Source organism: Phaethon aethereus (genome assembly GCF_964289735.1).
Source record: "Phaethon aethereus genome assembly, chromosome: 14".
NCBI lineage: Eukaryota > Metazoa > Chordata > Aves > Phaethontiformes > Phaethontidae > Phaethon > Phaethon aethereus.
In genome coordinates, this window is record NC_138590.1 from 19,142,934 (window position 1) to 19,159,657 (window position 16,724).

Here is a 16,724-nt window from a genome sequence, read left to right on the forward strand (position 1 = left end):
AAAATATTCTGTGTTTTCATGGAACATTTGATGACAATGCAGCAGCACATTAGAAAAAACCACGAGGATGAGAAGATTATAGTTGGAGAATAAAGTATCACACAGAAGTAAAGCTCTCCCACAGCATTTTCAATGAAACCACTGGAGGAAAAAAGAAAAATCAAGCTCCAGCTCTTTTATTCCCATAATAATGCCATTACGAACGATGAAGTTGTTCCTGTAGAGGACAACAGTAATGATGTAATTACAACAGTAATTCGTCCTGCATCCTGGTATTAGGGTACCCAAGCGCTACCAAATACAGCAATCCAGGAAAGTTACTGTAATTTACAGTAGGCTCTCTTAGGGAAGTTGTAAGTTATCTTGATGCAGCTTCCCACAATTAAGTTCTACTACTGCAATACCCTCTCACGTGCACAGAAATGCTAACATGCCTGTGTACACGTGCATCCATATAATGGCAAACATATCCCTCACCAAACAGAAAAGCGTAATCAATCTTAGAATCTTCGCTTGTTGCAAAACCAGATTTACCCTAATGCTACGTTTGAAAGCAAGCCACCACAGCAAAACTCTTAAAGACTGACACTCTGCCACTGCTTTAAGATCTACTTTTGTATTTCTCAACAATACCTGTACCAGAAACCAGAAAGAAGCTTACAGATCCAAACGGAGGAGTTATATGCTATGTATACATGTATCTAGGTTAACAGGTTTCAAGTTTGAAATCAAATCAACGTAAGTATCAGAGGTACAGACACCTGTGTGCTTCCCTAGTGATTACAATTGATCACTGATGCATAATGTTACAAAGGGAGTAATTCTAATTAACAGCTTCAACATTAGGAGAAACCACAGAGGAGTGTACTGTCAGGGACTGAACCAACCGCAAGATAACATTGTCACTCAGGAATTTCTAGCTCCAAATCCTGCAGCCTACCCACCGGGTACCCAGCTTCCCAAAGTGCAACAAACTCCATGACTACCATCCACAGAATTACAGACAAGATACAGAGCAACTGCCTTCACCTCCGTGTTAAATCAAACAGGCACTAATTGATTACACGTGAGACACGGGCTACTTCTGTTTGGCTGAGATGAGATGGAAACCTCTTTTACTCCAACCAGCCATTCCCTCCTTAGAGAGACCAAAAACTTTAGAGGCTATAACTACCTTTGAACACAAACCCAAAACAAGCCAATCTCAACTTTCTCATTCCTGTGAAACCATGATCAACACTAATTTGGAACGCAACACGCCAGAGATTCCTCCAACACCTCACTCTTCCAGTGTTATTCAACCACAGCCTCTATGGAGGTATAATAAACCCGCTTTTAAACAAATCATTGTTTCATCTAAAAAGAAGACTTCTGCTTTCAGAGAGCAAGACTACCATTATTCACTGAAGATTAAAAGAAAAAAAAAACCATACTAAACTTAAGCTGAGTATCGAAGTTAGGGTTGGAAGCAGCAATGCATTAATTTAAGACTCAGACTTTTGACTCATCAGCTCACATTAAAGGAGAAGATTCATACAGGGTGATGAAAGTCTGGACCCAGCAGCAGAATGCTGCAATAGAAGATTACACCACCACGATCTCTGGCCAGCCACACTTGTGACTACAGCCACTGAGAAGGCATATATCCTAGATCCCAGCCCACCCCCCCAGGAGAAACGAAAGGACCCAGTATTGCAGTTCAGACATCTTACACAATAATACCGAAAATTAAGACATCTCTGCTGCGTTTTCTTGAAAAGCAGTGCACCTAGAGTGTATTACCCTCTCATTCAAGCAGACAGTCCACTGCAGTACTTACCAGATGCACCCTGTATGTCTCAGGAGTGGAAGACCTGTTATCCAAAGGTTCTCGCTTTATTACATAGCTCTCACAGTTGTGAATTCTTATTTCAGATAAAAATACATTAAAAAAAGAAATGTTTGACTAGAGCTTGTGAAAAAAAAAATATCAAAGCAACATTACTGTTGGCATACCAAACACTGAACTCCACGACCTCCAAATTCTATGTAGCCAGATTTTCTGGATTTGGGACACCTAAACTACATGCAAGGGAAATTCTTAGTTTTTCTTAAAAATACAGTTGTGATCAACTCTGACTAGTTATGCAGCATCTGTTACCTATATATACACTATATATACTATGCTATATATACTATGCTATACTCCTCTTCTTTTAGCTAATGTGTACAGGGGAGAAAACAAAACAAAGTTCTCTTGAGCTGTGAACTCCACCCAAAAGTGCAACCCAACAGCACGGGAGTCAGGCCGACATGGTAGGCTAGCACAGACACGCAAGCTAAGAGATCTTTCCTAATGATCACACCAGCTGGATTATGCCCCATAATTTCTCTCCTAAGACTGCCCATCAGTTAGGAAGAACCAGCACATTTTGAAGACTCCACCAAACATCTTGTAAGTCACATATAATGACACCTGTGGAAGAGTTTGCTGAAGGAAGTCTCCCCATCCAACACAAACGGAAGCAACAAATGTATTTGACAGGAGGTCATTAGTCTACCATAGGACTGCCCGTTTCCTTCCCACTTCAAGTGGGAAACAGGAACAGAAACTCCTTCTGCAACAGTTGGAAAGACCACTTCTACTTAGCAAAACCCTACTGTAGGCTGGACAACGTTACACAGAACCCTGAGAATGTAGGGTAAAGTAAATCACTTAAGGAGAGTATCCTCCCTAGATAAACCACGAGATCTAGTAGCCACTGGCAAGCACAACCCTTTGTGACAAGAGCATAGAAAACCTCCCAGAATCAACGTGCAACAGCAGAAGTGATCCTATCGCCTTTTAAAGCTAAATACACAATACAGTTTACAAAGGCAGCCCTCACTCTCTAGCTCTTTCAAATGCAAATTGTCAAGGTGAAAAACATTACAACAGCTCTGGAACTATCTCTTTATAGGAATTCATATTTGGCCAAAAGACCAAATTGTATGTGCCTACAACACACCACCACAAGAATTCTTTCCCCCTAGACCAAAAGGACCAACATTTGAGGCTCATTATTAATTAGTCCTTGGAGTACAGACTGCTTAAATGTCAATGCTTTAATCACACACAAAAAGATTACAAAAAGAGGATCCCTCAAGGCAGTTATTTTTGTTCTATTTGTCAAGAATTTGCTAGACTCTCTTAACATGCTAGAAGATAACCAATAATTAGCAGAGCTAAGGAACCTCGAGAAACCAGACACAGAATGCTAAGTAATTTGCATGTGCTTCCCTGAACTAAGGGTATTTCCAAAATACTGTATAGAAATCATCAAAAGAGGAAGAAGGGTGTATCACAGTTTCATCAAAGGAAAACCCTCTATATTTTAAGCCTGAGGTCACTGGAACAAGACGGCCTCCTAGTTTCAGAAAACTGTCTGGCAATATTAGCACAAGCAAAACTATTTTATGGTTAACACTTGGCATCTTACAAGAAAGGACATCAGAGCTCTGGACATCAGATCCGTTCTCCAATACGCTTCTCAATGAAAACTAATTTTTGCACATGCTTGGGGAAAGAACCCTGGAACCTGGAAGTTTATCCAGAATGCATGGTCCTCAAATGTGCGCAGCGTCTTTGCCATTGACAAGACCACCCCAAGCCACCTTTTAATGCCCAAAGACTCGTTTCCACCTGAAGATTGCCAGCTCCTTACACTTTTGTGATGGGAGTATAAGCACAATCATGGGGCAAACACCAGCAACATGTCATCTATGCTTGAAACAGCAGCATGTCAGGGATGCTTAGACAACTGCTTAGAGATACTTGGCTTCCCGTCTTCCCCTCCTGAGAAGCAGTGCCTGGGCACAAGTGGGCGATACCTGGGCACTTTCATCCCAATTTCTCCCCCAACAGCGCAAGTATACATGCGCAAGTTTGTTAAGACTGAGTATTATTTTCTTATTCTTATCTGCGCTATAAACTGATACCCCGTTCTCCTTACACAAAGTGATGCAAGAATCAGTTTTGTCAAAATAAACATTACAGGAAAACTCCTCTGTAAAGCTTATACAAAGTAAGTTTTGGTATACTATTTGAAGAGATTTTCTTTTAAAAAAAAATTTTTTCTTATGATTACTTTTCATTAGTACAGTATTTTGGGGCTTTAATACTGTTTCTATAAGGAATTTAACACCTACACATCTTGACCACTTGTCCTCCACCCTTTGCAGTTTTGGAGAACAAAAGCAGAAAAGAAGTGTATTTTTCTTCCATTTGGCAACTTTTCTGAATGCCAAATGTACTTGCTGTTCTCGCCCACCTCCTTCCACACCCTTTTCTCACCCTTCTTCACTATTCCAGTATCTCCAAGGAGTTCCTACTGCAAGGTCAGTAACAAGGCACTGGGCTTGCCTTTTAGCTCAGATTAACAGTTTTGTAAAACATACCCTTACTACCTAATAAGTCCCTGAAAGTCACTGTTTAAATTCAGATAATACAATAGAAAATAGGTTTTTAGAAAAATGTTACATTACATACATAAATTTTAATTCACCAGTGAAAAATTTAGTTAAATTATCACTCTCCAGATGAAACTAAGTGCATGACCCCACTGCATGGGGGAAAGGTATATACTACAGGAAATAAATACGTTCCAATAAAGAATTCCAGGACTCCATCCTAATTTCTGGTTTCACTCTCAGAGCTGTCACATCTACCATTAAAATGAAAAACCAGTTTTTCAGGAACAGTAATTGGAAGCAAGGATAGGAAAAGTAATCTTAGAGCAACAGCACTTCACACGCTGCCTGGAAGATCACGAGGAAACAGGACCCTGATTAACTTCATTTACTCCTTTAGCAAGGTTTAAGGTTCATATGAAGCAGCAGTCTTAACTACCTTCTGAAAAGGACCAAACAGAGCTTGATACTGGAAAGCTACAGGTACTGGACTGCCTGGTCATCAGCCTGACCTTAGCAGACTGGAGTACAAAGGAGACCCTGCAGCCACTAGCTGCTTGCTGGCGACTACTGCGGCACGCTCGCCAGCACGCAGGATCCCCACAGCTGTTCCATAGCATTAAGAATCTTCCGTGACAGCAAAGTTCAGAAAACGGGAGTTATTTTTCAACCTCCTACAAGCTAAATTTACCACCACCCTATCGTCACAGTTTAGAAAATCAGGCCTCGAAATATTTGATCAATAATAATGTCGGGCCTAGCCTGCAAAATCACATCTGTTGAGCCCTAAATCCCACATTTACTGTGACAATTATCATGAAGCAAGCTGCTGTGATCTGTTCTTTAGTTAGTTACTTTGGCCAATGGCTAGAAAGAGATCCATGAATGCTATCTGTGTAAGACGCTAGCATGCTCTGACAACCATGCAGGGAAAACAGACAGTTTCTGTTTTACAATAACCTCCCAGATACAAAAGCCTTGTTGACAACTACATCGTCAGGCCAGAAAACCCTAGAACCGCTGACTGCATCTTCTAAAGCCAGCTTCTTGGAACAAAAACTTTAAAAATGCCACCAGGGACTGAACCAACCGCAAGATAATATTGTCTCTCAGGGATTTCTAGCTCCAAATCCTGCATCCTACCCACCAGGTACTCTTCCCATTGGAAGGAAAAGGATTCCCCTTTCAAGACATCCCCATAGTGCCCTGAAAGCTTGCTGCTAGAGAAAGGGGCTGCACACCGAGGCTCCCGCAGGCAGATACACGACAGCGTTGCCACAGCCCAAGTCAAAGCAGAGGCCACCAGAAAGACCAGCCCAAGAGAACAAGTTCCCCACCGACCACCGAGGCAAGCCATGGCGTGGGAGCTCTTCCTGGGGGCTGCTGTTGAGACAGACGGAAAGCACGAGGCGGTGAGAGCTTTTCACACACTGTGCCTCACAGGCAGCGGCACCAGCAACGAAATCCTTCCTCAAATACAACCGGCCCTTGTCAGAGGCCAGGCTGCAACACCGAACCCCCCGGTTGCACTTTCTGGACTGAGGTGAAGGAAAGAGGAGTGAAGGGTGGGAGAGCTAGAGAAGACTCTGTGCTCTGAAAATAATGTCACGGGAAGACTAAGAACTTGATGTATTCTGGAGATATTTGATTAAATATTCTTACTTACACCCACACCGGATTCTCAAATTCCTTTAACCAACAACCAGCACTGAATCAACAGGCACAATACTAATGAAATCAGAGCTGGAGTTCTCTCTCTGCATTGGCACTATAACAGAATGAGGAGCTTAAAAAACAAAACAAAAAAGCAACACAGAGATCAAAACACACCTGGTACAGGGGTTTCAGACAAAGCTGCTCCTACACATCCCAGGCTCTGGAGCCGTTACAGCATGACACAAAAAGAGCATTTCTTTTAAGCTGCGGGCGAGTGAAGACATCGCCGCCCACCATCACTGACCAGGGGAAGTTCCCCCCCCAGGTCTGGCAGCAGAGCTCCCACAAGCACCCTTGATCTAGCCAGCAGAACTAGTGACACACGCAGACCACGATCATCGTCTTTCCTCCCATACAAGAGTGTCTTAGAATACAATTTCCTTTAAAAATCCTTATGTTTTATATCTCTCTTCCAGAAAAGATACTGAAAAATCACATGCATAGGGTGTGCGGTGATACATATGATGTATACCCATACATACGCAGACACAGAACAGTCATAGAACGCAAGCGACACTGACACACAAGTACAATGCCAAAATGCTTTGTTACCGCTTTTGTTGTGGCCCTGCTTCCTTCAAGTGAATCCCAACAAGCAGGAGCAAGTACAATTAGGCAATAGCCTCCTACTTTTTTGTGTAACTACACAAGAGATACGGTATGTTCATTACACCTGATTAGGATGTTCAGATTCAACAATTCCAGCAAGTTTTGGACACAAGTGCTCGAAGCCACAAGACCAGGCAGCACAGGCTTCATCAATACCACTCCTCAAGCTCCACGAGGCTCAGACTTGTAGCTCTGTCTCAGCTAGACCTAACTGCACACTCTTTCCTTCAGGTAAGCTGGACTAGCACCTTGAGATAGGAGCACCACACGTTTCAAAAGGCCAAGACAATGCTTGAAGATATCCACTCACATCCCACAACAGAACCACATTCCTACTCACCGCTTCATTTTAATGAATCAGAATTGGAAATTACATCCAGTGGACAAACAAGGATGGTGGAACAGCTTTTCACCCTGTCATGTTTAACTTAGTGACTCAGTTAAGCATAAACCCTGAACTTTCTGCAAACAATGCCAATACACATGAGCCATTGTCCACAGAGTTATTAGCACACTGTAATTTGATCTTCTCTTTAATACATCCATGTTCTGTATAGCAGACTTTGCACTACATGAAGGAATTTGCTTTAGTCATGACCCAAGAGCAGCAGTTGGGAGTCAAAAACGAAGCATCAAATTCGGCTGGTTCTGGCTGGCTACCAAGCAGAGCGAAACAGGTAGGAAGAAAGGGTCAGGGCAGACAGTTTATAACAACCCTTCCAATTCTGTACACAAAATCAAGAAGCATCACGTGTCACAGAAGCAACACCTGTACACTTCTGCTCTTGCAAGGTCAAAGAGGTCAAGATCCTCCACAGAGCTGTATCAGCACAGATAGAAGTTAAAATCTGCCGAATTTCATACCAGTGAGGACCAAGATGTTTGGTTTGGAGAAGCAGGTCCGAGCGGCCACGGCAGACAAAAACCCGAGGCTCTGTCCACGCTGGGGAAAGCGGCATCAACGCAGTCCCAACAACCCTACACAGCCCCGAATTTAGAGGAGATGCTTTAGAAACCAGTGTGAGCATAATCGGTTATACCACACCGCACCAGGCCAATCGCTGCGACACGTCCAGGAGCAACGTGGGTTACTTCACATCGCAATGACGTAAGCACCAGGCATCCACTTAACCGGTGAAAAAGCCTGGACTGGACCTCAGCTGCCAGGGAGATCAGAAACCGTGAAGTCACAGCTACTAGGTGGAAGCACTGTAAGCACATTCCCAGGTTATTAACACTGCCTTAGGTGACGAATAACGAATGTTCAGTCTAATTTACTTTTCTGAGTTTTTATTACAAGTTTACTTTCTTTGTCATTTCCTCACCTGAAAGATGAAAAAGAAAATAGTTTTTTTGGGGTGTTTTTGTGGGTTTGCTTTTGGCTTTTTTTTTTTTTTTTAAACCCGCTTTGGTTCATAACACTCTTCCAAGAATAATTAATCAGGAGAACTCATACACCTACTTCAGGGCACCTTAAAGAGTCACAGTGGTTCCCTGTTTCCATCTGAATTCTTTTACTCCTTTCACTCCTGCCGGAGTTCTCCTTTCCAGGACAGTCTTTGATATCCTTACCCACAATATGGGTTAATATGGATACCAACTCTAAAACCAAAAAAACCCTCACCAAACCAGCAACATTCAAGTTATTTTCTCTACTTACTTAGTATTAAATTCTTCAAACAGGGAAACTTTGTTAGACAGATTCTAAATTTAAGAAAAATCTATTTGTCAATGACACTTCAGTAAAGCCAGTATATGTACTCAAAGCTAAAACAGTGTCCTGAAACCTGATTTATTTTGTTGGAATCAATCTGTATTCGACTGAACTTAACAGGCCTTAACTGTTAAGCGAGCTGGAAAAAATATTTATTTCTGCAAACCGCTAGCAAAGTTTCCTTGCAGGTATTCCAGACAGACAACACCTGCAGAGCAGCCAAACCTGAAGCTCTCTCCTGTGAACGCGGTACCTTGTCCAATGCTCAACATAACGTTATTTGTGTCTCCGAGACATAAATAACCAAAAGACTAATATGAGCACCATATTCAGTCTTGCTGCTGAAAGTACAACGAAAACAAGCTCAAAAAAACTGGTCAAAAACAAACAAAAAACTCCTCCCAAGACAGATATTGAAGCTCTTACAGCTGAATATTTACATATATTAACATTTGGTTAAAAACTGGTAAATGCTCCAATATTGTATTTTAGTTCATTTGAAACAACAGATGGATTTTATTTAAGTGCAACTAATTTAGGGCTGATTTCAGCTTCAGAAAGTGTGTTGTACTTAAGGTTGCAAGTAGTGATAATCTTAATTATTTGGGTACTAAAACATATGCCAAGTTGTTGAGCACTTCTGGCCAAGAAACAGGCAAACGGACTGTGCATCACAAGCGCAAAGCCATGTCCCCATGTCCACACGGCAATGAGAACAACTGCAGTAAAACCGCCAAATTCCACCCATCTCAAGTAAGGCTTTGTAAATTCAAAGTCAGTCCTACAATCAGCCACAGATTAATAATGCAAAAGGAGGTTAATTTTAATTCTCTCAGAAGAGAGGTTTGACCCTGCCCAGTCTCGGGAAGGGGGGCACCACATTTTACCTGCGCTGGTTTCCCAGGGATGTTTAGTAAGACTGACCAACTACCAGCAAACATGCATGGACCAGTATTTCTTTGACCTTTTGGAAGAAAAGATTGAGACATGTCTATCGAAGACCATAATTCTTGATCATCTCGGAAAACAAGATGCAAACACAAAGTTTATGAAAATGAATTCTCAAGAAACATTTTACTGAGGTAGTACAAGAGTTTGCATGCTTGGCTTTTTTTATTACAGGAAAACCACAGGTCTAAACGAGATGAAGACTCACGATACTACACTGTATTAAAAAATAGAATAACAAGAGACAACTGCCCACCCAAAGCACTCTTACAAGACAAAATACAGGAAAATGTAAGCACTAAAATCTTCCTAGCTCATCAAGCTGGCAGCTGAAGAGACGCAGCTCTCCCAAAGCTCCAAGGCTTGTCGGACAATCCTGCAGGATTGTCCACGCTGTATTTATTACGAGCTTACGTACATTAATTTAATAAGCAGCTTGGAAAAAAATGTGTTTTTGTTTTACCTTCAACTGAAAGCTATGTGGCAGGGAAGCACAGGAGGAAGAGAAAGGGTTTATTACTGTTTCATTAAAAGTAATAAAGAATTTCAGGATCTGCTTCATTAACAAAGAAACTATATTCTGCTTGTGAGTAAGACTCAAGAGCTGTCAGCCACCAATATGATATCCATCATGTCACTCCTCAGGTACTACTGTTCTGAACTTCAATTTTACCAGACAGCTAAAAAAAGAAGAACAGTTTTACAACTCTCTTATTTAAAGAGAGTAATCCAATATTTAAGAACACCGCAAAATTCTAGGTCTTTCCTAGCCTTAGAGAAATGCTGATAGAATATGGTGTCAACGAGGCAGCACACAGGACCGGAGTGCACGCTCTCTCAAGTCTTTAGAGAACGCGGCAGTTACTCAACATTTTTGCTAATAAAACAACTTCTTTTTTCTGCATTTGATTTTTTCATTCATACAGAACAAAAATAAAACTATCTGTCGCCTTCACAGGACTGCTTATCAAGTATTCATAATTATATTACAAAGTTTTATGGTTTTGTAACTGTATGTAATAATTGTCGTCACATGAGTACAGAAAGGCAATCTGCATAAGGTCCACAACAACCCAGCCAGGAATTTATTAGCATTAAATTGCAGGCATGTCAGTACGTGTCCGCAATCATTCTGGTTATAACCCAATGATAACCAATACATCAACTTTAAAGGTCTCTTCCAACTTCCAAGCACAGCCACACGCGAAGCGGGAACCCAGTCTCCGGAGCGTAAGGGATAAAATTTACCTAGCACTGGCGAGGTCATCTCCGACACGCAGTTTGGGGAGGCTCTCTGGCAGACACCCAAGCACGGAGCTACAGAACAAACTCGAGTATTTCACACCAGGCAACTGCTGGTCGTCTTCAGGTTGAGCCCCAGAACGGCTGCTCGCACGACAAAGCCTTAGAAAGCATCAGCTATTAAAGAATAGATCACTAACAAAAAAAAAGGGGAATGAAGACGCAAGACAGAAGTTAGGTAGTAGAAAAATATGGCAGGAGTCAGGTTTCCATCACTCCTCTTTCCCTGTTTTGGAGGCCCACATACGAACAGTAAGGAATTTTTATTAAATACAAACCAGCATCTGCAACTTCATTTAATATAAATTTCTTTTCAGCTTTAAGATAACTGCAAGTATCTAGATTTTTGTAGTGATTCTACCATTCTGATTACATTAAATGGCTATCCAAAAGCACCACCGTTGTTACATTAAAAGCTCACTGTGAACTACAGAAACAATGGATTTTAACAAAGGCTAATCCCCTGTTTCACCTACCGAGTTTACAGAAAATTATTAAAAGATGAAAAAACCCACTTCAAAATACCAGTTATTTCTGGAAACAAGAAGCAGATGTTCTCCTCTGTTTGGCTCAGCTGTGCTACAGTACAAGAGTGCCTTTGTTATGCTGTCAGCAATAATTTATTTTATTTATTACAGCCATTTTACAATGCCCATCAATGCACTATTTGTGCATGATTTAGGTTCATGCAGATCTATTTCTCTCTATATAAGCCGTCAAGAAGCATCACATACACACTCCAAATAGCAGACCCTGTTATGACACAGTTGTGCAAACCAGGTTTTTTTCTCTTTCCACTGTATTAATAAAAAGGGAACAGGAAGAGAAGGAGGAGTTAGTATTGCCAAATAAAGTTGAATTAACATTTAATCGAGAATTACTGAAACGAGACAAAGTTAGGAAAATACAAGAGCTTAGAGTACAAAAATAAACTCTAATTCTTTGAAGTCCAATAAAGGCGAAGCTTTCTGAACCACGGAAAGGAAGTACTGTCTGGAACAAAGTCATGAAGAACTAAAAGGAGACTATGTTGGGAAAAGGATCCATTAAAAATGGAAGACAGCATGCTCACCGGGGGGGGGGGGGGGGGGGGAAGAAGAAAAAGAAAAAGCAGCCTATTCATTTGCTATTTTGTCCTATCAGCCACTGAGACGTTATCTGTGGTAGGCATTAAACCACTCCTCAAAAGACTAACATCACAACCTTTGTATGGATCTGATAAGGAATTCTGAGCCTCAACAAATTAAACCTTTAATAAGAGAGCATACATGGTGGCATAAACATTCGTCCTTCCCTCCTACTGCTTTGAACAAACAATTTCCTTTTATGAAAATATCCCCAAATTAGGAATTCAATGTCCCCACCTGTGACACAAGAAACACGCAGGATGATGCGCGAGACAAAGCTAAAGCGCTGCGCTGGAGTCTGTAAAGCCCCTATTTCCGACCTGCAAGAACTGGAGGATCTGCAGGTATAAATACACATTTACCACCACACGGACATCAGCATAACCCTGGAAGACAACTGCAGATATTAAAATATTAAATAAGTGTGTGAAATCCTATAGTTTAAATATAGAGATGATTTTTTTAAGTGTTTAAGTGTCCAATTACTGCACAAGTTTCCTCTATCTGACAAGACAGTGCACACAGAAGAGATGATTTGTCGCGATAATCTGCTATCAAAACTAACGTCTGACAGAACGCTCGCAAATTCTGCGCTTTCAGGCTGAGCCTGGGAGACAGACAGGTTGATGTACAGTGTCAGCACACAGTCGCAGCCACGCTACGTAACCAACAAGTCTCAGGTTTTGCAGAAGGGGACTGGCATCCTCGCGTGGCAATCTGCCACGTACTTGGGTATCGGTCCATAAGCAAACATTTTGAAAGACCTTCCACAAGAAAGGCCAGCTTGCGCCACGTATCTGCACAATCTTATGATGTACCACGGCAGAAGGAAAAAAGAAAATAAAAAGAAAGGAAAAAAATTTCAAAATATTTCCCGGACTTGGGTAGTACTAAAGAAAGTTTCTAAATGCAGTAACAGAACAACAAATAACATAAAAATGTATATACCATTAAATATTAGCTACAATCTCTAGCAGTTCATCAAAATAATTCCCCCGCCAAATAAATTAAAGATTATAACACATGAAATATCTGAGCAACAACCACCAAAAAAAAAAAAATCAAGTGTGTACATGTCTAATATGCATAATTTATACACTTTAACAATTAGCAAACATTGGAATGTTACCACAACACTGAAAACTTGCCCTAACAGGGATTTTTTCCAAACAAAAATATTTGTAGCATCAAGAATTAAGATTTTTACTTGAGCAAGCCATCTAGATAATTCCCCAAAATAAGTAAGTTATAAAATATTTTAATACCTCCTTGCTTAGTTTCTTAGCTTTTACAAATTAAAACATTTTGTCAAGAGAAAGTCCTAAAAAACAAAATCATATGGATAATTTTACCACTCATGAGCAAAATTTCACATGTAGATTCTTTATCTGTATTTTTCCAGAGACTGCTGTACAGATGATAGTTATGAAGCACCAGACCACGCTACTAATCAGCGCAGCCCCAACCCTGTAATTTGTAATACCCAGGTAAACTGCTCCTATAAACTGCAGCATCAGGAATAGAGAGGGGGGCAGAAAGGGACTGAAAGCGATTGAGGCTCATGTGGTCAAGCAGCTTTGGCTCATCATAAAATACCAATCATGGTTTGGGGAATTTCAGGGGGTTCCCTGTATAAAAATGCAGTCAAAGTGCACGAGCAGCTCCACGCAGCTGATTTCATGTGGGAGGAGCTGATGATACCTTTCTACGAGAGTAGGAGGGGAGAAATGAAGCCACACTTTTCGTCTGTGCACGACCAGATACTTCAAGACAGGAGTCACCAGCTCGTACAGCCTGCGCAGGGACACCCGAAACTGGGGTCTGACCCTAAGGGCCGCGCTAAGCAGACCTAAGCCTTGCAGCCTACAGAAAAAAGTTGACAAGTCAGGATGCTTAGCACAATCTAAAAAAAAAAAAAACAACAAACAAACAAACGAAAAATTACATTGCAATTGTTTCCTCCCGTTCCCTCATCACCCTATATCCAGCTGTCATCACATCTCAGGGCATATGCCTGGGAAATCTGGCAGAGCACGGCCACGCTGGGGAGGCTTGGTTTTTTGCTTCGTGTCCCAACAGATAGTATAGATCCAGAAACGGGACCCCCAGCTACACCGTGCTATTGAAACGGAGAAGTGCTTTTCTTGAAAGCAGGTTAGTTTCTAAATGTATATAAGCAAAAGAACCCCAAAAAAACAAAAGTGATTTGACTGTAATTATCCACTCAGCAACAGGCAACAAGAACAGAGGACCCAATCCTGCCAAGTTTTAAGTACATGTTTAACTTTAATCACGGATAGTCTCACTATTTAGTGTCTCTAAATGCCTGCCAAAAAAGGGCCAGATTAACAAAGGTATTAAGATTATTTTTTTTAAATCATTTTAGAGGTGCTATTAGTTAGATTAACAAAGATTAGGTTGGGGGTTTTTCTACAATTGAGATACCCTGGCAAATTCAAACCTGCACGCAACCCTGATGTCAGTCGCAATGGGAATCTACACAGATCCACACGACCCCAGGAGCATGGTCCCATGCAGCTGGACATCATGGTATCTGACAGTTTAACGTTACAAGGTAAAGCAAAGTATTTATTTTAAGGCAGTCGTAGCCAAAATAAGGTGACAATCCTAAAGAATTCCTTGGCAATTGCTGGGGGAGAGTAAGGGATGCCTAAAAAAAAAAAAAAAAAAGAAAGAAAAAGCCCTACACAGCCATGAGATGTTGGTATTGCAAGAAGCAGCAGCAGGCAGATGTTTTGGGCCAGGCCAGATTACCTATTGCCCACAGTCAAGCCCATGACGAGCCAGGACGGTATGCGAGCTCATGAATGACACTTCTGTGATGAACCCAGTTGCCCAACACTGCAAACCACACGAGCAAAGGAATTTTCCGAACTGAAGACTACAGCTGAAGAGAAAGAAAGGTCTGAAGCAAGAGGGGAGTGATAAAAATAAGAAAACAGAAAGAACAGAGGGACAGCTCTTATAGAGACTGGCTCATCATTAATTTAGGGAGCAGAGACACAAGTAGGAATGTACCAGATATCCCCACGGCAAGTAAACATGGGGATTGAACACGTGTGTTTCACTCCCTCAAGGCTGACTCGAAAGGGAATTGGGGGCTCTGCCCTGCTAGGACGTTCCCTGAAGCACTCTCTGCAGCAGTTCTCCCCGAGTAGCCTTTTGATAATTAACTTATAAGGAAGACCAGGCAGGACATTCTGCTCTCCATGAAGTATCAAGGGAGAACAGATGTTTCCCGGTCTCAACAGGACAAACTCAAGAGTGTATCATTTCATACCAGTAATTCTTGAGCACATGAGAAGAAGAGGGGGCAAAAAAAAAAAAAAAGCACAGTAAGGGAAAGAAGTTTAAAAAGGCAAGGGTCAGCAAAGAAACTCCAAACAGCCTTTCAGTGAAATGCAAATACTATCAAACATATTCCATTATTAAATTAACGCTCCATGACATTACCATTTTCAAAAATACATGGCTGATTACAGACTAGCTTGTGGGGAAGGGACAGAGAAGGCAGTTAATTGGACAATGTGTTTTATTGTAGCTAACCGGCCTCCCACATTTCTACACTCCCACTCACTGCAGAAACATCTCTTTATGAAGTCTGCGGAGCATAATTAGTTTGGTTTTGTTTAAATCTGCATCACTGTACAGGTAAGCGAAGTCTTTCAGCTCGCTGACTTTTCCCAGAAGTTTTGCATCACTGAAATATGCATAATTTTACTTTTCAGTGATCTACCTCTTCTTCCTACAGCCTGCCTGAAGCAGTTCATAAACCATCTCACGTCCATCTTCAGCGTGTTACTGCTTAAAACAGTGCCGGTCTTCAAAGGTCCAGCTTTGCAAAGTGGAAATAAGTAAATAACCAGACTGCACCTAGAAAAAAAAGTTTGCGAGCGCCAGCCTGGCCGGGAGCAGCAGGCGAACGCCGCGAACCACGCACCGAGCCGCAAGCCTGCCGGCGTACAGATTTAGGCAAAGGAAAAATAATTAAAAAAAAAAAAAGTAAAAAGACCCAGCGGGGAAGGAGCTGCAGCCCGCTTACCTCCGGAGTCCTTTCCGACGGTTTCTTTCGCAAAGCCTGTTTAATCCTGGGGTCCACAGGAGAGGTCATTCTACTGCTCTGCTCCCCCAGCCCCGTGCCTCCTCAGCACTGGTGGGCGGGGGCGATGCCTCCAGGCGAGCCGGGAACACCAAACGCAGCGCCGCGGTCAGCCGAGACTCCCGCCCGGGCTCGCAGCGCCGGGCCGGCCCCTCTCGCCGCTGCCCCGTGGCGGGGCGGGGACGCGCCCCGAAACTTTCCCCGCGCCGGTGGCCCGGGGGAGGCCGCGCCGCCCCGCACGCCGCCGCCGGACCGGGAGAGGCGAAGGCCGAGGCGGGAGAGGGGAGCGGAGCCGGCGCGGCGGGCAGGCCCGGGGCCGGGGCGGGCGCGGTGCCCGCTGCCGGGCTGGCTGCTCACCAGGCGGGCGGCTCCTCCGCGGCGCTCGGGGCGCCTCCGGCTGCCGGCTCAGCAGCGGCGCGCGGGGCGGGTGGCGCCGGCTCCCGCCGCCGCGTTCCCCCGGCGGCCGGCGCCGCTCCCCATCGCGCGGGCCCAGGCGGCGGCGCGGCCCCGCCGTGAGGAGAAGTCCGCGCGGGCTGCGGGAAGTTACCGGCCGGAGCGGGACTCCCTGCGCCCGCCCGCTCCCCGCGCGCTCGGCCCCTACGCCGAGCGGCTCCCGCCCGCCGGAGCCGCACAAAGCGGCGCGGGCGGGTGAGGAGTTTCGCGACGCGGGGCCAGAGGCTCCTTCGCCTCGCCCCGCGCCCGGAGCCGGAGCTTGGCCCACTCTCCTCCTCGCGCCGCCAGCAGTCACCACCGCCGTCCC

The 16,724-nt window shown here is 43.4% G+C and overlaps 1 protein-coding gene across 1 annotated transcript in view; it reads right to left on the reverse strand.

The window, feature by feature from the left end:
* Nucleotides 1–16,185, reverse strand: part of RAPGEF6 (Rap guanine nucleotide exchange factor 6) — a gene marked incomplete at its 3' end in the record, with an annotated part of 101,649 nt that extends 85,464 nt beyond the window's left edge. The window contains exon 1 of the mRNA XM_082006259.1: nt 15,908–16,185. Within this exon, the coding sequence (XP_081862385.1) occupies nt 15,908–15,976 (69 nt within the window). The 5' untranslated portion in view covers nt 15,977–16,185. The remainder of the gene's footprint in view (nt 1–15,907) is intronic.
* Nucleotides 16,186–16,724: the final 539 nt, after the last annotated feature.